Below are 24,425 nucleotides of genomic sequence, written 5' to 3'. Positions count from 1 at the left end.
ACTCACCTGTGTGTTGTTATTAGCACAAAGGCCCTCGTTAGGAGTGTCACTGGGTGAGGACACACCATGGTCCCCCTCTTCAGCCTCCGTCATCCAAGACACTGTGGCTCCATCCTGGAAAGCACAAACTTGGGTTACCTGTAAGAAATGTTTATATCATTCATTCATTTTCTATGCCACTTGTCCTCATCAGGGTTGCGAGGATAAGATGAAGCCTATCACAGCCAACGTTGGGCGAGAGGCGGGTTACACCCAACCAATCGTCGGAAAAATTTGTATTATTTAATATAAATATAAAAAATATATAATGACATTTTTTTTAATCATGTTTTTCTTATATTAAAAAAATATCCAACCCCATCAGGCAGAAGAGAGGCAGGGTGTGCCTCAGGGCTGCAGGGGGCGCTGCAGTGTCGCTGCCCTCCAGGTGACTTCTGCACCATCTGGTTAGCGTTTCCCTCCTCTTCTCCCTCGTCCTTCTCATGCTCCTCCTCCTCATCATCATGTTCCTCCAGGTGGATCTGAGGAAGACCTGGAGGTCTGCCCAGCACTGTGAGGGCTACATAGGAGCCGGCTGCCGTTGAGGGGAGTAGACCATTCAGTTACCGTACATCAGAAAATTACTACCCACCTTGCTGACTTCCTTCAAATAAGTCATGTAGTCATATGAGTCAGGTTTCCAGACTGAGCCTGATGATGACGGTCAAATAACAGGCCAATACTTACATTTTATAAGCTTTACGACCTCTATGTGGTTGGATTGTGTGACTAAGGTCCCGTTAACCTGTACACAAAAAACAGACTAATCAGAACATGTGTAAATATGTACACAAGTCCCAAAAAACATTTATTGCAATCGTATAAAATATTATTTTGGAGGCAGAATTTGAAATATTGGAAATAAGTAGCGTGGAGTTCCGCAGGTGTCGTTCTTAGACCCCCCGTTATTTCCGTAGCTAGTTCAACCTGAGCCAGTTATATTTTGTGTTGGATTATTATTTCAGGTTAATATGCATAGATTTTTATAAATCATGATTATATTAAATTAACGTATTAAATGTAAATTGAAATATAATAGGGGAATACAGTAATTCCTTGTTTATCGTGGTTAATTGGTTCCATACCCGAAAAGTGAATTTCTGCAATTTATGATTCCTTATTTATTTTTGTAGTGAGAGAATGGAAAAATTTGTTTACAACCTTGTAACTACGGGTTTTGACATTATTAGAGCCTTCTAGACATGAAAGAACACACCTATACACTTTACACTCGTATTAAACCAATATAGTAGACATAGTAAGAGAAGATAATACATACAGTCATAGAAAAAATGATTAGACCACCCTTGTTTCTTCATTTTATTGATCCATTTTAATGCCTGGTACAACTAAAGGTACATTTGTTTGAACAAATATAATGATGATAACAAATATAGCTCATAAGAGTTGAATTTAAGAGCTGATATCTAGCAACTTCCATGGTTTTCTTCATAATATCCAAAATCACTTAAGTTCTTACATGAATACATGTAACTATAGCATTGTACTGCCAAAAAAATTAACTCTTATGAGCTATTTTTGTTGTCATTGTTATATTTGTCCAAACAAAAGGTACCTTTAGTTGTATTAGGCATTAAAATGAACAAGAAACTGAAGAAACAAGGGTGGTCTAATCATTTTTTCCATGACTGTATAAGACACACATAAAGACTCATGCTCGTATTTGTTGCTGTAAATATGTTCGGATGTTAGAGGAATTGAGTGGCGGGCGGACAGGAAGGATGTCAGAGGTTCAGTTGAGTTTCATCTGGGCATGGGTTACGGCCGCAACTGTAGCCCATATTTATATTAGGGATTTTTATTAAGGATTATTGTGTGAGATCATTCAAAGCCGCAATAAAAGCTTGTTGTTCCAGCAAACAAGTCTAGTGCGCCTCTCTGAACATTACAGTAAGATTACTGACACCTTGTGACCAGTGTAGAATACTACTGTACAGTACATATCATGACAACATCTTTGAATGCGTCTTCTGAATGCGTCTTCTGAATGTCTTATGTTTGTATTTTACTTCATTTAGTAATTTTTATGCTTGAAAATGCTTCATTTAGGCAAAAAATGCATAACATTTGATTAAATATGCATATTTTTGGACTAAAAAGATGTTGTATGCAACCACAAAACAGCATGATGTATTCGTCTGTGTAGGCTCTCAGTCGTACAGGAGTTGTCCATCGAGGAAAAGGCTTCTTGAGACGTCATCTGTACTTCTGTGTAGAAGGTGTCGGACGTTTCGCTCCTCATCCGAAGAGCTTCGTCAGCAAACTAATAAGTGCTGGTAGCTTAGGCCTTAAATACAGTAAGAGTGGGCGGAATTGGTGTGCCAACACCCTCCTCCTATTGGTTCGTTACACTAAGCCTGGGCGGAGCAGTGGTATAATCCTATCCTGTTATTCACACCTACGATAAAAGGGAAGTGTCGCTCCCTGAATTGGGTATGAACGACTCTGATACTGGCTTGTTAGCATCTATTGTTCTGGCTCGGCCCTGCCTTCACCTCATTTGCAAGACTAAGAGCTGTGGGTTTTGGTCTCAGTAACCTGCTGAACACAGGGTCCAAATTAAACCTCAAACCACCATTCCGATTCAATGATGGGTTCTGTTGTTTGACAAAAATAGCTTCCTTAACTCCTCTTTCAAACCATCTGTTTTCTTTGGCCAAAATCTTAACCTCGCTGTCCTGAAAAGAGTGATTGGTAGCTTTCAGGTGTAGATGTACTGCTGATTGAGGACCACTAGCATTGTCCCTGCGATGTTGATAAAGCCTTTTTTGGAGCATTTGCTTAGTTTCCCCAATGTAGTGCTCTTTGCATTCCTCATCTTTACAGTGGATGGAATAGACCACATTGCTCTGTTTCTGGTTTGGAGCCTTGTCTTTAGGATGCACTAATTTTTGTCTCAGGGTATTTACTGGTTTGAAATAGGTAGGAATTTTGTGTTGCCATAAGATCCTCTGGAGTTTTTCGGAGACCCCCGCTACATAAGGGACTACCACTCCTCTCCTTTTTGCTTCTGTGGGCTTTTGGGTTTCTTTCCCTACTCTCTTCTTTTGACATTTGTTAAAAGCCCACCGTGGGTACCCACAGGTTGAGAGCGCTCTCTGGACATGTTGTGTCTCCTTTTTCTTTCCCTCAGCACTAGTTGGTATTTGTTCCGCTCTATGTTGGAGGGTCCTAATAACCCCTAGTTTATGTTGTAGTGGATGGTTTGATTCAAAAAGCAGGTATTGGTCAGTGTGTGTGGCCTTTCTAAAGACCTCTGTAAGTAGCTGTCTGTCCTTTCCTATAATTACCTTGCAGTCTAAGAAGGCTAGTTGGTTTTCTTTAGTGTCCTCGCGAGTAAATTTGATATTGGTGTCCACCGCATTGATGTGATCTGTGAAAGACTGAATTTCTTGTTTTTTGATTATGACAAAGGTGTCATCCACGTATCTAAACCAGTGCCTTGGTTTTGTCCCTGAGAAGGATGTGAGAGCCTGTTTCTCCATCTCTTCCATGTACAGATTCGCCACTATGGGTGAGACTGGTGAGCCCATAGCACAACCATGAATTTGTCTGTAGAATTTCCCTCTAAACTGAAAATATGTGGTGTTAAGGCAAATTTCCAGTAATTGGCAGATGTGGTCAGCACTAAGTTTTGTTCTCCGATGCAGAGTTGAGTCCTCGAGCAGTCTCTTCCTCACCACCGAGACTGCTGCTGAGGTGGGGACAGATGTGAAAAGTGAAGTCACATCATAAGACACCAAAGTTTCCTCTGGCTCCAATCTGAGGTCTTTGATGCTCGCCACAAACCCTTTTGTGTTCTCTATATGATGATCAGTGTTGCCTACCAATGGGGATAAGACTGTTTTTACATATTTCGCTACATTGTACGTGGTAGAGTCAATGCTACAGACAATGGGTCTGAGGGGAAACCCTTCCTTGTGGATTTTTGGAAGGCCATAGATACATGGTGTAGCCTCCCCAGGGTATAACCTATGATACATCTGTCTGTCAATTAGTTCTTCCTTCTCTAACTTTTGGAGACAGTGTATGATTTCTTTCTTATACCTACTGGATGGGTCCCTTTTAAGTTGCTCATATGTGTTGGCATCACTAATTAGACTTGTTATTTTTTCTTCGTAGTCCAATGTGTTGAGAACCACTGTGCATCTGCCCTTATCAGCTGGTAAGATGGTGATGCTCTCATCTTTCTGCAGAGCCGCTAATGCTTTCCTCTCACCTAACGTGATATTGGACGGTGGTGGTTTGGCACTACTGAGAAGGGCCGATATTCTCAGACGAAGGTCCCCTGCCTCTGTTCTAGAAAGGTTATTGTTCCTGATGGCCGATTCAGCTGCTGTGATATAGTCTACTGTGGGTATCGTTTTAGGAGTCACTGAGAAGTTGAGACCCTTGGTTAATACTGCCTTCTCTGTCTCCGAGAGGCTTCTGTCTGACAGATTTTTGATCCAATTTGATCCAATTGATTCACAGCAGCTGAATCGGCCATCAGGAACAATAACCTTTCTAGAACAGAGGCAGGGGACCTTCGTCTGAGAATATCGGCCCTTCTCAGTAGTGCCAAACCACCACCGTCCAATATCACGTTAGGTGAGAGGAAAGCATTAGCGGCTCTGCAGAAAGATGAGAGCATCACCATCTTACCAGCTGATAAGGGCAGATGCACAGTGGTTCTCAACACATTGGACTACGAAGAAAAAATAACAAGTCTAATTAGTGATGCCAACACATATGAGCAACTTAAAAGGGACCCATCCAGTAGGTATAAGAAAGAAATCATACACTGTCTCCAAAAGTTAGAGAAGGAAGAACTAATTGACAGACAGATGTATCATAGGTTATACCCTGGGGAGGCTACACCATGTATCTATGGCCTTCCAAAAATCCACAAGGAAGGGTTTCCCCTCAGACCCATTGTCTGTAGCATTGACTCTACCACGTACAATGTAGCGAAATATGTAAAAACAGTCTTATCCCCATTGGTAGGCAACACTGATCATCATATAGAGAACACAAAAGGGTTTGTGGCGAGCATCAAAGACCTCAGATTGGAGCCAGAGGAAACTTTGGTGTCTTATGATGTGACTTCACTTTTCACATCTGTCCCCACCTCAGCAGCAGTCTCGGTGGTGAGGAAGAGACTGCTCGAGGACTCAACTCTGCATCGGAGAACAAAACTTAGTGCTGACCACATCTGCCAATTACTGGAAATTTGCCTTAACACCACATATTTTCAGTTTAGAGGGAAATTCTACAGACAAATTCATGGTTGTGCTATGGGCTCACCAGTCTCACCCATAGTGGCGAATCTGTACATGGAAGAGATGGAGAAACAGGCTCTCACATCCTTCTCAGGGACAAAACCAAGGCACTGGTTTAGATACGTGGATGACACCTTTGTCATAATCAAAAAACAAGAAATTCAGTCTTTCACAGATCACATCAATGCGGTGGACACCAATATCAAATTTACTCGCGAGGACACTAAAGAAAACCAACTAGCCTTCTTAGACTGCAAGGTAATTATAGGAAAGGACAGACAGCTACTTACAGAGGTCTTTAGAAAGGCCACACACACTGACCAATACCTGCTTTTTGAATCAAACCATCCACTACAACATAAACTAGGGGTTATTAGGACCCTCCAACATAGAGCGGAACAAATACCAACTAGTGCTGAGGGAAAGAAAAAGGAGACACAACATGTCCAGAGAGCGCTCTCAACCTGTGGGTACCCACGGTGGGCTTTTAACAAATGTCAAAAGAAGAGAGTAGGGAAAGAAACCCAAAAGCCCACAGAAGCAAAAAGGAGAGGAGTGGTAGTCCCTTATGTAGCGGGGGTCTCCGAAAAACTCCAGAGGATCTTATGGCAACACAAAATTCCTACCTATTTCAAACCAGTAAATACCCTGAGACAAAAATTAGTGCATCCTAAAGACAAGGCTCCAAACCAGAAACAGAGCAATGTGGTCTATTCCATCCACTGTAAAGATGAGGAATGCAAAGAGCACTACATTGGGGAAACTAAGCAAATGCTCCAAAAAAGGCTTTATCAACATCGCAGGGACAATGCTAGTGGTCCTCAATCAGCAGTACATCTACACCTGAAAGCTACCAATCACTCTTTTCAGGACAGCGAGGTTAAGATTTTGGCCAAAGAAAACAGATGGTTTGAAAGAGGAGTTAAGGAAGCTATTTTTGTCAAACAACAGAACCCATCATTGAATCGGAATGGTGGTTTGAGGTTTAATTTGGACCCTGTGTTCAGCAGGTTACTGAGACCAAAACCCACAGCTCTTAGTCTTGCAAATGAGGTGAAGGCAGGGCCGAGCCAGAACAATAGATGCTAACAAGCCAGTATCAGAGTCGTTCATACCCAATTCAGGGAGCGACACTTCCCTTTTATCGTAGGTGTGAATAACAGGATAGGATTATACCACTGCTCCGCCCAGGCTTAGTGTAACGAACCAATAGGAGGAGGGTGTTGGCACACCAATTCCGCCCACTCTTACTGTATTTAAGGCCTAAGCTACCAGCACTTATTAGTTTGCTGACGAAGCTCTTCGGATGAGGAGCGAAACGTCCGACACCTTCTACACAGAAGTACAGATGACGTCTCAAGAAGCCTTTTCCTCGAAGCATGATGTATTCATTAATATAATTTTGCAAAACGGTGGTAGAGTGAAGCCGCCAAATTTAAAGGGCAAAGTGGCAAGGGATTACTGTACATATGAAATACAAACATCCATCCATCCATTTTCTATGCCGCTTCTCCTCATTAGGGTCGCAGGGGTATGCTGGAGCCTATCCCAGCATTAAAAATATATTTAAAATTAGTAAGTAATGTATATGATTAATGTATAAAATCAATTGAAAAGAGGTTTTGGGACCACTCAGTGGATTGAATGTAACTGTGATGTCATACTTGCAAAGAGTAAACTCTTTCCTCTATTTCAGGGGTGTCCAAACACTTTTTTGTAAGAAAATCTCTTGTACATTGCTTTGGTTTTGCACCATGCTTGCCTTTTATGGGTGGCGTAGTCCTAAACCTCCTTCATAATCAGATGCTTTCTTTTATTTTCACAATATGCTGTGGGCAAATAGTGAACGAGCTACGGGCTACAAATAGCCCTTGAGCCAGACTTTGGACATCCCTCCTCTATTTATTGTCATAGATACTAAACAATACCATAATAAAAACATAAATTATCACCTTAATGATTCGATCTCCTGTCTGGACACCCGCTCGCATTGCAGCTCCATCTGTGAAGCATCGAAACGAGAGGAAAGTCATGTTTGTTAAGTTTGTGTGTGTGTGTGTGTGTGTGTGTGTGAGAGAGATACTGTAGATCCTCACCTTCCTTGACCAGCTGCACAAACACAGGGTTGTCTCCACTCACTGTCAGCCCAAATCCATTTTCATCTCTCTGGATTATCACACATCGCTGGACAAGGCCTGCCATCAGCACATCAGCACACTTAGAACACTGCATGCTAGCACTCATAATCATCATCATCATGACAATAATGATAATGAAGCTGGCTGGAAGGGGAGCACATGTGGTGTTATCCGGTGGCTTATTCATTACTCTAAGTGTCTGCCTTTTATTAATGTGCACATACTTCACATGCTGCTGTCGGATGCAGGCACTTGTGGGAAATAAAGTGTCTCTGCGCAGATGTGAAAGATGAAGGCTTTGAAGCAGAAACAGGGTTTGAAAAGCATCCTGCTCCCTGGTTTAAATCAGGACAAGCTGAATATAAAGTGTAAAGCTCCCCAAAAATGTTCTGTGGAAGCTCTTCATTCTCCTTGAAGTCAAACAATGCAGAATTTGACAGTTTCGGAAGAATGTGCCTCTGGGCTAGTGTGGTTTTTCTTTGGCTTTTCCCACGAGACGAATCCCAAAGAATGCCACTTTCGTGTATGATGTCACGTGACCCCACAGGAGACTAATTGCGAGTGTCTTTTCTTTAATTAAGACAAGAGTTCTTTATTGTTGGTCAACTTACTTTTACACTTGTATGGTAGTTCGCAAAGTAAGATGTTACAGTTGCACTCCAAATTGTCCATCTATCCATGTTCTATAGCCCTTGTCCTCTTAGGGTAAGCTGGAGCCTATCCAAGCTGACTTCAGGCAAGGGGCGGGGTACACCCTGCTCAATCATAGGCCACATATATACAAAACATGCATTCACGCTCACATTCACACCTATAGACAATTTACAGTCTCCAATTAGCCTAACGTGCATATTTTTGTAATGTGAGCGGAAGCCAAAGCATACACAAAAGAACATGCAAACTCCACAGAGGTGCCCAAACGGAGAGTCAAACCCTCCAGCTCCTATGCGACCACCGTGCGCCATCCCCCCATTGTAAGTTACATTGATTTGTAAGGTTTATTAACTTGATACAATTCAAATCATAAGCGGTCAGTATTTATAGATTACAGTCGTCCCTCACCACCATGAAGTTCGAATTTCGCGGTTTTACTCTGTCACGGTTTTTCAAAAATGTATTAATTAATAAATCATGCTGTTTTACACTCGAATTTAATAAAAACACAGGCTACTACTCAACTCTGAACCCCCTGTCTGCCCTGCCATTCACTTCCCCTAGGGAACACGCTTCCTTTGACACACACGAACATGAGTCTATTTTGTCTTCAATATCTTATTTTCTCTCATTATGTGTACTTCATTGGGTAATATGAGTGTAAAGGTGACTATAGCGGTGTTATTTCATATTTAGAAGGCTCTAATAACGTTAAAAAAGGTATTTAGAAGGTAAAAACAAACACATTTTGTATGCTCAAACTACAAAAATACTCAATTTATAAATAAGGACTCCTACTTCACAGAAATTCACTTATCACGGTCAAGTCTGGAACCAATTAACTGAGATAAACAAGGGATTGCTGTATTATTAACTGCATTTAAAACAGAGTTATCAGTTCAACCCTGTTCCAAGCACCATTAATAGAGAACAATGTTTCAAAATACAGTCGTCCCACGCCACTTTGCGCTTCGGTTGGGTTGAATATAGCCTATTATTCTGCACAAAAATGCATATTTAACATCCAAAAATGTTGCTAAAATTTGGCCTTGCTTTGCGCTCAACCGCTTGGTTAGCAGGCAATTTGGTGCACATGACGACCTGTTCTATTTGTGTTTGGTTTGTTTACCCAGCCATATTGGATAATGGACCCTTGGCGTTGATGACTCCTGTCTGTGCATTTTTTCATTGAGTGTGACAAAGTCTAAATAAGCCGCTATCAGTCCAAAGAAGGCTGTGAGTGGCAGTGACAATCCAAAGAGGGTGAAGACCCCTACTGAATTCAAGAAAGAAGTCATCGCAAAGTTCTCGCCAGGATGTACTGGAAGCCCTCACCATCCTGAAGAATAACAACGTGATCAAGTGTTGCGAAAGGAGTAACGGTGTTAACAAAACAGAGACCACAAACCACAGAAAGGTGTTCAGAAGTTGTTGCTGCTGTGGATCTCACACAGAAAACAGAAAAAAGTGAGTCTGGTGATGAATTTAAAGCAAGCAGAGGCTGGTTTGAAAAGTTAAAATTAAGAACAGGCATACATAGCGTTAGGTATGGCGAGTTTGTAGGGTCCTATGAGTTTTATTTTTTCCCAAATTTCGTTTCATTTTTTCCTAAATTCCGTTTAAATTTTTTTTATTACATTTTTTCTTTTTAATCTTATTTTATCACTATAGATTGTGTGTTTTATTGTGTCAGTGAAGATAATGACTGGTAAGTAAATCTTACATTTATTGATGTAATACATCATTGTACAATTTTTTCCAGTATTTTTCTAACTTATCACTGCTACAAAATCATATCTGTGCTTGTGTTTAAAGAAGATGTAGCTGCAGATGTAATTGCAATCATTATATTAATGTAATCTATTTTCTATCTAGTCTAATCTATTTTTTACAGACACCCTTATTTTGTTGTCACTATTAAACAGGATGTCTTATTTTGAAGGCCGGAAGTGTGGTGTGTGTTGAAATTGTATTTTGACTGTTGCTAAGTGAGATAGCTAGCTGGGTGCCTCTTGCAGCCGTGGTTGTCGTCCTTATTTCACTCACGAAGTCAGCGGGCATCCTAAAACGCTGGGTTACATTACCTAAAACACAACTCATACAGCCTGACTCATCCATTCATTCACATTTGGTGAAGTGTCTTGCCCAAGGACACAACAACAGTGACTGGGTGGAGGGAGCAAGGATCCAACCGCCAACCTTTCGGTTTTTGGATGACCTACTCTACCTCCCGAGCCGTTGCCGCCCATATAAACAAATGAATGTCGAAATAAATCAAAGATCAACCGGCAGCGCAGAATGGATTTTGTTAGACCGCACAGGTTCTACCATTTATCTGTGCAAGCTAACCAAACCACAAGTTGTTGGGCTCAAAAGCTTCTGTTGAAATGAAGTTCAGAACTTCCTGTATGGCTCTTAAAACATTGTTGTCTCTACAATTCCCCTGGTATTGTGTCTTTGCTTTTTGTACCATTAAATCAAAGCGGGTGCCCTTCATTAGACAGAATAAGAAGGTATGAATAATCATTTTATCATCTGTTTTGTATCCAACGACTTTACTATCAACTGCGTTTGCTCTCCTAACGTGACGCACAGGATAACTCAATTCAGATTTTTTTCCTCTCTGACTTTGCCAAAGTCCTGTGATTCACACTTGGCCTTCCAATGTTCCCTGCCTCCCCCCACTTCAAACCAATTATGTGTGAGAGTTGAGTGGGTAATGGTCTGTCCTCTGGCCCTACAAAGGAGCCTGCAATACTCCAGGGTGAAGGGAAGGGCGGGTTGGGATTGATATTAAAGCCCTGCCAGCCACTTCAACCACCTTAACAACTTTTTTTTATTGAGTGTTGCTTTCATATACTCTTAGATCTGCTGGTTGTAACGAGCCAAGCCCAAAAAGTACATCTCGGTTTGCGTCACTTTGAACCATCAAACCGTTAAAGGTAACTTTTCTTAAATGAGAGGCATCTCGCAGAGTTTGAGGAAAGCATATTTCTTACCGGTGGGATCAAACTCCTGTTTGAGCGAGACGGAGGATTTGTCATTCTTTGCTTTCCTCTCTGTCGGCTCCTTGTTGAGAATGCTCGGAGTCCTGAGGAGACACAACCAACATAAAGATACAATGTCAAACATAAAATATAATGATGCTCGATTACCAATATACCAATATTCCAGCACATTATTACCGATACGGATATAGGCAGCAGCTTTTCACTCAAACTAATCAGGTCGCATCTCGTGTCATGAGATGTGTTTTCACAAATAAACATTGTTTGTGCAAAAAAGGACAACTAGTCGTCACAGAACATGGCGCCCTCACTCTATCGTGGTTTTCACAAAGTAATGAATTAATAAATGATCAGTTTAGTGGTTGAATACAGCCTATTATTTATCAAAAATATACATATTTAAGCAAATTGTACTTATTCTTGGCCTAAATGAAGCATTTTCAAGCATAGGAATGGCTAAATGAACTAACTAAATGAACTAAAATTCCAATAAAAGGCAGAAGCAGCATTCTATTTGTCAATGTAGTATTCTACATTGGCCACTAGGTGTCGGTGAGACAAGGGCCAGACTGGATTGCCAGAAAAGGCGTTAATTGCAGGTTTAAATGACCTCACAACAGGCACAATAATAACATAATAATCATAATAGTAACACTGGCTACTGTTGGGACCATAGCCCACGACAAGCTAAAACTCAACTCTGAACCTCCGACGTCGGTTCCTGTCTTCTACACATCTGTCCGCCCGCCACTAAGGTTCCCTAGGGAACACATTTACTGTAACACACACACAAACAGTAGTTTCTTTACGTCTTAAATTGCTTATTTACTACTATTATGTCTACTATTGGCCTCACATTGGTGAAGTGGTTAGCATGTTGGCCACACAGTCAGGAGATCGGGAAGATCTGGGTTTGAATCTCCGTTTGGGCATCTCTGTGTGGTGTTTGCATGTTCTCCCTGTGCATGTGTGGGTTTTCTCCGGGTGCTCCGGTTTCCTCCCACATTCCAAGAAAAAATATGCATGTTAGGTTAAATGGCGACTCTAAACCATACCATGGGTATGAATGTGAGTGTGAATGGTCGTGCCCTGCAATTGGCTGGCGACCAGTCCAGGGTGTACACCGCCTCTTGCCCAAAGTCAGCTGGGATAGGCTCCAGCATACCCCGTGACCCACGTGAGGACAAGCGGCATAGAAAATGGATGAATGGATGTCTACTATATTGGGTAATACGAGAGTAAAGCTATTTAAAAGACACATTACAATACATTGATGAGACAATGGAAGTACGCTGCCCAGAAAAAAAAACACCCAGAAAAAAAACCAACTGCTCACGTGTGAGTCTATGTTATCTGATTTATGTGTAATATCTTATTTTCTCTGATTATATCTACTATATCGGGTAACACAAATGTAAAGGTGACTATTGGGGTGTTCTTTCATGTCTAGAGGGCCTCTAATAATGTTGAAAAAAAAAACGTATTCAGAAGATCATAAACAGACATTCTATGCCATAACTACGAAAATATTCCATTTATGAATATTGAATCCTACTTTGTGGATATTCACTTATCGCGGTCGAGTCTGGAATCAAATAACAGAGACAAACGAGGGACGACTGTACTGCAATATGCAATACAAGTTAAAGAAAGAAAAAGAGGCATATGTATTTTAAACATTTTGTCTCAACAAAATAGGTCTTTAAAAAAAAGTATGAGCAATAGTCAACTAAAATAACATGTTCTATTTCTATCAACAAGTAAGACGGGTTAGTCTTAGTAAATTCACAAATACAAATGCAATTTGATAATGCTGGTAATGATACCATTTGGAAAGCTGCACATTTCGATGTGGCACAAACATCCGCCATAAGAAACTAAAGTCAAGTGCAAAGAATGAAACTCTGGACTAATCAATCAGTTAAATTATAAACTCATTCCACCTGTCTCCTCCGGTCACTTCTTATTTTGCTGAGTGTGAGTCTGACTGAATCTTCCTGAGGTGTAATATTAGATTGGAAGTATTAAAGGAAGATGTCCTTTCTCCCCCCTTTGCATTTTTACAATCCAAAGGCGAAACTTGGAAATAATTCGAGGCGGAATTCCAGGCGGCAAGCTTGTTGCAGTGTGCCACACAACGACATCACTTGTGCGCCAATAAAATTACTGGCAGGAAAACACGATTTTAACCGATATTTAATTTTTCTTCCAATATTGGCGGCTGTTATCGGACATCCTTCAATAAATACACATCACAATCTAATGAGACCCACTTAAAGAGTGCCACTACAAGTACCACAAGAGACCACAATGTATCCACTGGACATCCTCCCTTTGATGAAACATGCCATTAAGGGTTCAGTTACGGTTGCTGCAGTGAATCTGAGTATGGGATGTCAATCAGCTAATCCACCTTTGTTACAGTCTACTTGCATTGGGGCCAAGTAACACAGTGAGCCTTACATGACCCCAACGGAGGTATGGCCTCTAAATGCACATGATCGCCCCCAACAGGACTGGAGTGGAACAGCGCACATCAAGTATTTTCAACTCTGCCGTCAGTTGCCTTGGCGGAGGGCTCGATACCATTTTGCTCACAGTCAAGCGTTCTGCTTCCTGTGATTGTCTGTGACCTGATAGAGTGTCTGTAATTCCCACAGGACAAAGACCTCATGCTTGCACTTTGTGTATAAATAGCAAAAGTTCCCTCTCCTTGTCATTCTCTGGACAACCCCTCCGACTTATTAAGCAGGAGGGGGGGAGGTTGTTTGGACTGCTGTCCCTCACTGCGACAATGGGGGCTCTGGGCTTTCAACAATGGCAGCCACGTCACAGCCTACTTACTATACTGGAGGAGGGGTGGGCTTTGAGGGGCACATTCCCGGAAAGAGACAGGAGGAGGCCTTTTTGGCTCCACTCGAGACTCCTAAATGTGGGAGAGGAGGCTGGGAAAGACGTGGAGGAGGTGCACAAGTGTCTTGGAGCAAAGACCCTGGCGGAGGGCGATCCAATGAGGAGGTTCAAGGAGGGTATCTTTGTGCAGATGTGCTTAGCTGGCGAGCCATTAATAGGATTATGTCTGCATTGCTGTTTGTCTGTTAGAGGGAATATGCAAAAACTACATAGTGGAACCTCCTTAGGCAGCGCCATCCAAAGTGCGGCCTGGGAGCCATTTTCGGGTCCACAGCTTGATTTTTATTTAGCATTATTTTGTATTCTATTCATAAAATTAAACATGAAACATTACAGAGGATGATCGGAGATATCACACTAACAATAATAATTTGTGAAATATATTTAACAGCTTAATTTAGCTTAGCAACTGCACATGACACATTTTCCGACAAGGGAGTCCACATTTCAAGTTGAGTTGCACTCAAAACAAAAAAGCATTTTTTGCTGTGTTCCATCGCCGCTCCATCATAAAAAAACATGACAAACGATAACTGTACACAAAATTGACTTAATGTTTTATTCACATGGAATCATATATAGCAGGGGTCGGGAACCTTTTTGGCTAAGAGAGCCAAGAAAGCCACATATTTTAAAATGTATTTCCGTGAGAGCCATATACAACTAACAACAACTGAACAACTGAACAACAACAACTGAATACAACTAAATGTGTGCCTTATTAAGTATGACCAACAATTTTAGAGTATAATAATTCTCTGAATTTATTCTTTTTAATAACGTTGTTATATTGAAGCTAACCAATAGTAAATACAGTACTGTAAAATACTTCTTACCATTAATGTGACTTCTGTGCTTGCGGTAGAAAATGGATGAATGGATTAAAGTGCATAAAGAAGTTTTATACTTTGAATGTTATTTTTAACACTGATTTCTGTAAAAGAAAATTACAATGAAAAAATGTTATTGCGTTAAAGCCAGAGGGCCAGATGCAGCCACCGGAAGAGCCACATCTGGCTCCCGAGCCATAGGTTCCCTACCCCTGATATATAGGCTAGTTTGCTTCCCATGCTAATTAACAAGCGTAAATTGGCGGCAGACCCGAAGGGTAACAGTTGTTATTAGATTTCCAAAGTTCCTGTACTTGGTCAGTATTATGCGTGTAGCAGAAATTGTGTGCGTATTTTGAAAACAGCACTTCAATCATTTTACACTGAAAATCATTTTAGAAGATGCAATTACACTAAAACTATGATATTCCTGACAGGTTTTGGTATCCTTTTTTCCACTAGCCAATATCAATCAAGACAAGACCAAACATTATCCAAGACTTATTTTATAATGATTATACTTCAATGTAACAATTACATTTGCAAATTCACCTACCACTAACTCTTTCTAAATATACAAAGAATATAAGGTCCTTGTAAACACACACATACTGTACACATACACAGTACACATATATCTAAATAATAAATATAGCTACTTCTGATCAATACATGTCAATTTCAGACTTAAAATAATGTACCGATTTAAGCCTCACCCGTTTCCGGTTAAGCACGCCCACTTCTGGTTTATGCCCCGCCCACTCCGAGTACAGATACGGATACAGGTCATTTAGATGGGTGAACAAATACAGATACGGATACAGATACAGATAGTGGTGTACTTGCTCATCCCTACTAACCACCCTCAATAGCCGCCATTTTGCCTATGTACAGAAGGGGAGGGACTAAAATAATGTCCATCTCATTTCAAGTGGGAGGTACAAAAAAAGTCATAACTTTTTTTTGGAGGGAGGGGGGGAGAATGAAGAAAAAGATGCTGGCAGATATTTTGTCGGGCGAGCCAAAGACTGGTGATAATAATCCTAGAGTGCAATTAAACATTAAAAAAGAGAGAAGAAGAAGAAGAAGAAGCAGGTAAATATTGCTATCGTCATTTCCGGTCAGTAGATTTCAGATTTTTGGTAAAAAAAATAAAAACTTTTTGATGACCATGCTAAAGGTTAAACTGTGACTCTGATTGTGCTTCTCTGCATTTAGCTTGTTAGCTTCTTTTGTCACAAGTGAACCATAGCAATTAAAGAGAGAGGAACGTCAAGCTAGCAGAAGGATTTGGTGGGGGAGGAGTGAGCCGGCGTAGTGTACGGTGGCGCCTCCATGCAACAGCATAATCCAGGATTTATCAGGGCGTCAAAAATTCCAATTTTTATGGGCATCTCACTCGCATTTTTTCAAATACAGTATATACAGAGTGTACTTCCTGAAGTGTGGAGCTGCAACAGTTAATCGATGATTCCATAATTCATCGATTATCCTATTAATCGACAACTATTTCGATATTCAATTTCCATAAATTCCAGATTACAAAATACTTTTTTCACACATTTGGAACCCTGCGTTTAAACAATGATGTGGCTAATTTATGGCTAAAAGAACTCCAGTTCTCATAATGCTTAGAGTGCAGATTCAGGAAGAAGTGAATTGGACTAGTGAAGTGGACGCTGATATCACATTTTGAAGTCTCATGCAGTGATTATGTTTTGATCTGACAAATCTTAAATTTAAATTCAAGTGTAGAATTACTACAGCTTCTGCTTGAACTGTTCGGACCGCGGCAGCTGTTGAACTAGCAAGTGATGCTGGGAACACCGACTGTAGGTAGGATTGCAAGGTTTATAGTGTGTCTTTCTGTGTAAATATCCCATGTTATGGGCACCTGCCGCTTATGTGCGACCTATATACAGCACGTGCAACCTTTTTTTTCCCCCTCTTTAAATTTGGTGGGTGAGGTTATATTCAGGTGCAGTCTGGAATTTACGGTAAATATCCTCTGATTTCAGCATGTAAAATGTGAATATTTTTTAATTTCCTAAGTCATCCATGAAAGCAGACCGACGTGCCGTAGGCAAAACAAGATATTCACACACGTCAACTTTGACTTTGGAAAACAGTGATGGCCTCTTTTCTGATATGTTGCGGACCAAACCACTGGCTGTTTGTGTTTGCTTCATGTTGATTTATCACCACTGCTACAATTATGTGGTCAAACCACAAAAAAAAATACAGAAATCCAAATTAGGATAGTTGGCAAAGGTTTCTACTATGTGTACTATTCTCAGTGCAAAGAAGGTCCAAGCGGCCGCCATCTTGCGCTGCTGGGTCGCCTGTGTCGTCCAGGAAAGGCCAGCGGCCGACAGACATTGTTTAAAAGTGATGTCAGCCCTTCCCGTCAGGGTTGGGTGCAGAGGTGGGGCGGGTGGGAGGTGGGTTTGGGTTTGTACGGGAGGCTGGAAGGGTGGCTAATCACAACAGATCAGCAAAACTGTTGGACAAAGACCAACAAGAGCAGCAGTGGGGTCCACATGAGGCCTGGCTGGACTCTATACGTCTTTGTTTGAAAAAGGAATAAACCAATGAGTCTTTCATGATTTAATCCATTTTCCTTCAACTACATTTATTAAAGTAAGTGCTCAATTAGCAAGAATAATGCTGTTTAGAGGCAAAGGCACACACAGGGCACTTCATTAGGTACCCCCCCTTTCAACTACCAAGATCTAACAGAGGAAGGTAGTGAAATATGAGATGCAGTCGCCCCTCGCTGCATTGCGGTTCGAACATCGCGCCCTTACGCTATGACATTTTTTCACAAAGTATTACGTAATAAGTGATCGCTGTTTCGGCGTTGAGTAAGGCCTATCATTTGTCAAAAAAATGCAAGTAATTTGGCGAATTGGACTTATTCTTGGCCTAAATTAAGCAGTTTTCAAGCATAAAAATGGCTAAACGAACTAACTAAATGAACTTAAATACAAATACAAGGCAGAAGAAGCATTGCACATTGTGAATGTAGTATTCTCCAGTGGCCACTAAGTGTCAATGACAAGGACCAGGAGTAATCGCCAGAAGTTATTTATTGCAAGTTTGAATTATTTCACAACAGGCACAATAATAATAACATGATCATAATAACACGGGCTACTGTTGGGGCCATAACCCACGACAATCTAAAACTCAACTCTGAACCTCTGACGCCACTTCCTGTCCTCTACACATCTGTCCGCCCGCCACTAAGGTCCAGTAGGGAAGACATTTACTGTGACACACACAAAGAGGAGTTTTATTTATGTCTTAAATGGCTTTTTAACTCTTATTATGTCTACTATATTGGGTAATATTAGTGTGAAGCCAATTAAAGCCACCATTACAAAACATCAATGAGACAATAGCCACCGCAGAAAGTGGGCTGCCCAGAAAAACACAACAAGGAACTTCTAACAAAGGATGCTTCGATCGCTCGCCCACCGATTAGTATCGGCCGATTTGCGTAAAAAAAACACGTGAGCGGCATATGCCGATGGATGCCTTTCCAATCCGATCACAAAAAACGATCGCTGTGCGGTGGCGACTTGACAATTCATGTCATGACAACACAAACGTGACATGAATGTGCATGTGTGCTGTGTCGTGTAAGGTTGCCAACACTCATATTTAGCCGACAAGGGATGCACTAGGTCCCGTTTTGCCACAAGAATCAACATTAGTCTGTAAAACCTCAAAAGTTTCAGTTTGACAGCTTGACACAGGCTACAGATGCCAGCGTGTTTGATGACTCCCTTGGCAAACCTATTGGTGTTCGACTTTCGACTTTTCTTGCATCTTTCTTTACACGCTTTGCCTAGCTGTCACTAGTGGCAGCCTGCTAGCTAGTAGCTATACAGGTAAGTTATCCGCCTAGCTTCTGGTCTTCTGACTCCAAATATGACTTTTTACCACAGCGACATTTTCTTTTTAAACTACTTGTGTGTGGTTGTTTAATGAACATAAACACGTAGTGTGTCCAGCTTTATGATGGTGATACTATCCAGGGGTCTCCTAGCTCGCCAGCGGATTTTGGCTATGTTCACACTGCAGGCCAGTTCCGATTTTTTTTGCTCATTTTTTGCTCACCTCTGTCGAACTTTTTTCATATGTGACTCAGGCCTCATTCGTATGTGGATATAAATTTGATATGTGTGCGATACGACGGTCAGGTCGCATATTTCCGACCTATACGGCATCGAAAGGCGCGTATTGCCGTGCTTACCAAGACTTTAAAAAGTACTCACCAATGTAGGCAGTCATCGAAAGGCGTGGTTTATCGTGCAAGACTTGGATAAAGGTACACACCGATGTAGGCAAAAGTTTTTCCTCTCATCCGAAAATTATTTTTAAAAGGTGCTAGTGAAACAGCTCTCGTCAACGTCTCAACACACAACGCACGTTTAAACAGATGTGGCAGCAGGTTGTCTAAGAACCGCCGCAGCCAAAATTCGTGCGTTTTTCGTCTTAATCTCCTACACGGAATCATTTGGTTGAGAAAATACTGAGTCCCGTTGCACAAAAACCTTGAAATTGCCACAAACGCTTTAAGGAGAGCGCGCTAGTAATGTGCGGATCGATACAGAAATATCGTCACTTCCGATACCATGCTCTAAACGCATCCTGAAATCAAAATAGTGATACTTTTGATTCTTCAGATATTTGATTTTGTCCTTTGTTTTTTCTGTTGTATATTAGCTTGGCTATACTGTAAATCAGCCTGCTACCTCAATGTACTTCAGGGTTTAAAATAAATGAATAAATGACTATGATGTCTAGTATTCTTTATGCTATGATTTGAAATACTGTACACTACTTTTTAAAATTTACCAGACACATTAGGTGAATTTGCACATCGTATCGGATGGTATAGCCGATACCAGCCTGAATTTTACCCAGTGTTGGATCGGAAATTAAATCAATGGTATCGCACATCACTGGAACACACACTGCAGCAATCTTTACTTCCGGAAACACAAAGAAATGCGCATGCACGTCACTTTCCAGGCACTTTGCGTTCACATTAACAAGTTGCATTTGTTTGGTAATGTGAATGACCACATTAAAAAAATCGGATTTAAACAAAAAATCTGAATTGGGCATCTTACCCTGCTGCATGAACATAGCCTAAGAGTAGCTCACCAAAGGGTCAAAGAATAATTACTTATTAGTTTTTGAGCGTTTGTCAATCATAGCCTGTCTTCTCCTGCTTAGACCCCTGCCGCTATCCCTGCAGATTAAAACAACAATGGCAAACTGGCCGCTTCTATTTATTTTCTTATTTTAAGCATTCTATTTTAAGAACGGCTGCCATGTTTCCGCATCTCATCAATTAACTTTGAGGAGTGTAATGTTATTGTAACGATAACAGGCCAAGGGAGGGGAGGGGGCTCCAGTTGACTCTGCTAAAGGAGTTGAGTCTTTGTGCACAAGTTTTTACTTTTAAAAGACAGAAGAAGAAGAACATGCTGGGAGGTTCTCACACCAGACAGTAAAATATCACAGATGTTTAAAGAGAGAGGATTCTTTCCTCGGAGAAAAGCCTTGAAAAACGTCCAAGTTGGCACCGCTGTTGCCAGGCAACACAACCTTTCCTGCTCTTGGAGTAAAATAGAAGACAATGAGGGAAAAGTTCTGCAAGACGCGGAAAAATGATGGTATGCAAACACAAACAGAAGGCACAGAAGGCCGATTCCACCATTTTTGTACAATTTGGAATTTGATTTTTCAGGAGAAATACGGTAAAAACAGTTTAATGACCACCTTGCATGACGGCACTCAAAACTTCATCTACAGCAGCGGTATTGAAATTGCAGACTGCGGGCCATTTTTGGCCCACAGCTTGTTTTTTTTAATTCTGCATATTCTAAAAACTCAAATGTATCATTATAAGATATACACTCCTGAATATATAAGACTAGTTGAAAAATTGCAATAATTTGCATTTTGCACTGGTGGATCTTAAGGACGTTCTAAGTAGAGCTTCAAAATGCAAAAAGAAGAAATGGGAGTGAGAACCAAAAAATTTTGAGTGAGCAATTTGTCATCTCTTGATGGCAAAGGCAAAAAAGCTTTCTCTTTGAACACGGTTGCATTGTTGAGCTGCATAAACAAGGCCTCTCTCCTGAGGGTGGGCGCAGTAAGTCACTCAGAAAGATCCTGAGGGCTATGGAACAAAAAAGTCAAGTGGTAGACCCAAAAAAGTATTACCGGCCCTGAGGCGGGTGGTCCGACTAGATGTCCGTCAAGACACAGGACGGTCCTCGGCCCAAATGAAGGTTGTTACTGGTGCCGAGTGCAGTCCAATAAACATCAGACAGCATTTGCGAGAGAAGACTTGAAGAAGAAAAAAACGTCTTTAAAAGGTCTTGCCCGTTTGGAATTTGACAAACAAGTCACTTATTCTCTGATGAAAAAAAAATGGAACCTTGACGGTCCTTATAGCTTGTCATTCCAACGTTACTGGCATGACAAGCAGGTCCCATCTGAGATGTTTTCCACACACAGTGAAGGGGGCGCCATCATGATCTGGGCTGCTTTCTCTTTCAATGGAACAATGGAGCTTCAGGTTGTGCAGGGGCGTCAACGGCAGCGGGCTATGTGGAGATGTTGCAGGGGGCATCCCTCATGACTGAAGACCCTCGACTGTGTGATGACGACTGGCTTTTTCAACAGGACAACGCTGCACTTCACAATGTCTGTCTGACAAAGGACTCGTTTCAGAGGAATCATGTCACTATTTTGGACCATCCTGCGTGTTCCCCTGATTTAAATCAAGTTGAGAACACTTGGAGATGGATGGCAAGGGAAGTTCACAAAAATGGACATCAGTTCCAGACAGCGGATGCCAGCCGTGAAGCCATCTTCACCACCTGCAGCAACATTCTCGCAAGCATCCTGGAAACACTTTGTGATGACAACCACAGTACCGGAAATTACTGCAACATAGGAATGTGGTACATGGCTTCTCAGTACAACATAGCTAAAAGCATCTTCAAAGTTACACTTACGTGCAAGCAATGTATTGTTAGTATGTGGTAGTTAACTTCTTTTTGCACTTGTAGTGTGCTCCCTCAGTCCAAAAACATCCACAGGTGTGAATGTTTCTCGTAATTGACAGCTAGCGTGTCCTAATCCCACTAGCTATGTCATGTCCAGCAGTGATTGTGAACATGAGTGGACACCAAGCTCTGTAAAAATTTGTTTCGTACATTATAGCAATCTAATTTATCTTATTTATTATGTATTGTGTAAAACTAAGACATGAATAACATCAAATTAAAAGCACAAAATGAATGCTGACCCACCATCCACCACTTCAACTTCCAGCCAAGTTTTTCCAGAGAGATGATTACATGGCTGTTTGACGTGTGTGGTAAAAGGCAGTGTGCTAGCATGAATTAACTTAAGACAAATGTGCACATTAGCACTCAATAAGTCATCAAAACTTACCTTTATGCATTCCCACATAGTATCAGCATTTGACACCAAATATGAGGTGAAAGAAAAATGGTAAAAATACAGTAGTAGTCTATCTGTGCGACATGAGATAAAGTTAGCACACGCACAATGGACAGCCGTCAAGTGAGACGGATGTAACAGAGAGAATCCGGACACTTTTCAAAATAAAGCATAAAAAAATTAAATAATGGAAATTATTTTTTCTTTCTGTGCAGCCCGATACCAAATGACCCACGGCCCGGTACCGGGCCACGGCCCGGGGGTTGGGGATCACTGCTGTACAGTATAGCTTGCCTAATTTACAAACCGGTAACTGTTCGATTGCTAGCACTGTGGCTCTTTAGTGCTGTATGTTTGCAAATTTTCTCCCCGACAAAACTCACGATGTCGATGAAACGCTATGCCCCGACAAAGGCACCTGCAGTTGCACTCAAAAGGCAGAGGAAGATGCGAACCATTGCATAAAAACTTGGAATTCTGGACATGCTGAAGGAAGGTAGAACTTACGCAGCTGCAGGGCGCCATTACGGAATCAATGAATCTTTAGTTTGTACCATGAAAAAGGAGGAAAATAACATAAGGACTACAGCAGCAATCAATTTTAGGATGCAAAAGGGACTTTTTAATATGGATGAGACAGGCTTATTTTGGAAACACTGCATCGCTGATTCAGCCCATGGACCAAGTCGTGATCCGCGCTTTCAAAGCCCTCTATAAGCGCAACGTATATAGTTTCTCATGTCTGAGAAAAGTGTGTAAAGTCTGTGGTGAGGGGTTTTACAGCCTTAAAACATGTATAATAAACAAAAAAAACATATCCTGTAAATGAAAGAAACTTATAATAAATGAAAAAACATATCCTGTACACAAAAAAACATATCCTGTAAACAAAAAAACATATCCTGTAAACAAAAAAATATATATAATGAACGAAAAAACATTTTTTTAAAAATCTACTTTTACTACACGGATTTCACTTAACGCTGGTATTTTTTTAAACCTAACCCCGGCGTTAAACGAGGGAACACTGAACACCCTTACGTTAAGCTGTGTTAATTGGACATGTTTTGTGCTCTGAAGAGATCAATATAAACCTTTTTGCTTCAGATGGTGTCAAGTGCGTGTGGTAGCAACCAGGTGAGGAGTACAAAGGCAAGTGTGTCTCATCTACAGTCAAGCATGGAGCAGTGTCATGGTATGGGGCTGCATGAGTGCTGCTGTCACTGGGGAGCGCACTTCATTGAGGGAAACAGTAATACCAGCATGTATTATGACAATCTGAAGCAGAGCATGATGCTCTCCCTTGGTGAAGTGAGTGGCAGGGCAGTATCCCAATCAATTTGGGTGTACTCACTTTTATTGCCAGCGGTTTAGGGTGTGTGTTGATTTATTTTGAGGGGACAGTAAATGTACACTACAAGTATTATCCAAGCTGTACACTGACTACTGTATGTTGCATCAAAGTGCTGTTTCTTTAGTGTTGTTCCATAAAAAGATAACATAAAATGCAGAAATGTGAGGGTTCTAGACATCATTTCAACTTGTCAGTTATGTTATATAGTCACATTGTTGAAGTTGTTGTGGTGGTGGACCCCACAAATAGCAAAGGCTCTGCTGAAGCTAATGGGGATCCTAATTCACAACATTCAACCTACCTCCTGCCCAAAACTACTGGGATAGGCTCCAGCTCACCCCTACATAGGGTCAGGTGTAGAAAAGGAATGAAAACGTTGCCTGTAGAGTTGATATAGGTGTTTTGAGGAACAGAAATTCCATTTTCATGATATCCCATGGGGAGAATTGAATCAGGATTCAGAAGAAAAATCCCACAATGCATCCAACCACAGCTCCGAGCACTTCCAGAGATGAGGATCAGTTGTTAATTTCAGTCGTACCAGTGCCATTATGCCACTTAATAAGATGATTCATATCTGCCCCATGCCTCTTGAAGCCCAGTGCCAACATTCTGTACTATTTCCATAATCTTCTCTTTCTTGGCATCAGCTTGTGGACAGAATATCATAATAACCAAGTGAAGTCTGCTTAGAAAGCCCCATTGCTGCA

The 24,425-nt window shown here is 41.2% G+C and overlaps 1 protein-coding gene across 2 annotated transcripts in view; it reads right to left on the bottom strand.

Moving 5' to 3' along the window:
* The window catches only part of arhgef12b (Rho guanine nucleotide exchange factor (GEF) 12b), a 51,081-nt gene that overhangs the window by 25,133 nt on the left and 1,523 nt on the right, over nt 1–24,425 (bottom strand). Inside the window, exons 2-7 of one of the 2 annotated variants that reach the window (XM_054754865.1) lie at nt 11,113–11,204; nt 7,418–7,516; nt 7,274–7,323; nt 727–784; nt 357–574; nt 7–138 (exon numbers count right to left, since the gene is read on the bottom strand). In XM_054754865.1, the coding sequence (XP_054610840.1) occupies nt 7–138; nt 357–574; nt 727–784; nt 7,274–7,323; nt 7,418–7,516; nt 11,113–11,204 (649 nt within the window). The remainder of the gene's footprint in view (nt 1–6; nt 139–356; nt 575–726; nt 785–7,273; nt 7,324–7,417; nt 7,517–11,112; nt 11,205–24,425) is intronic. The other variant, XM_054754866.1, reaches the window with a different exon arrangement.

Source organism: Dunckerocampus dactyliophorus, chromosome 16 (genome assembly GCF_027744805.1).
Source record: "Dunckerocampus dactyliophorus isolate RoL2022-P2 chromosome 16, RoL_Ddac_1.1, whole genome shotgun sequence".
Taxonomy (NCBI): domain Eukaryota; kingdom Metazoa; phylum Chordata; class Actinopteri; order Syngnathiformes; family Syngnathidae; genus Dunckerocampus; species Dunckerocampus dactyliophorus.
The sequence above is the reverse complement of the archived record's forward strand: the minus strand, read 5'-3'. Positions and strand labels throughout refer to the sequence as shown.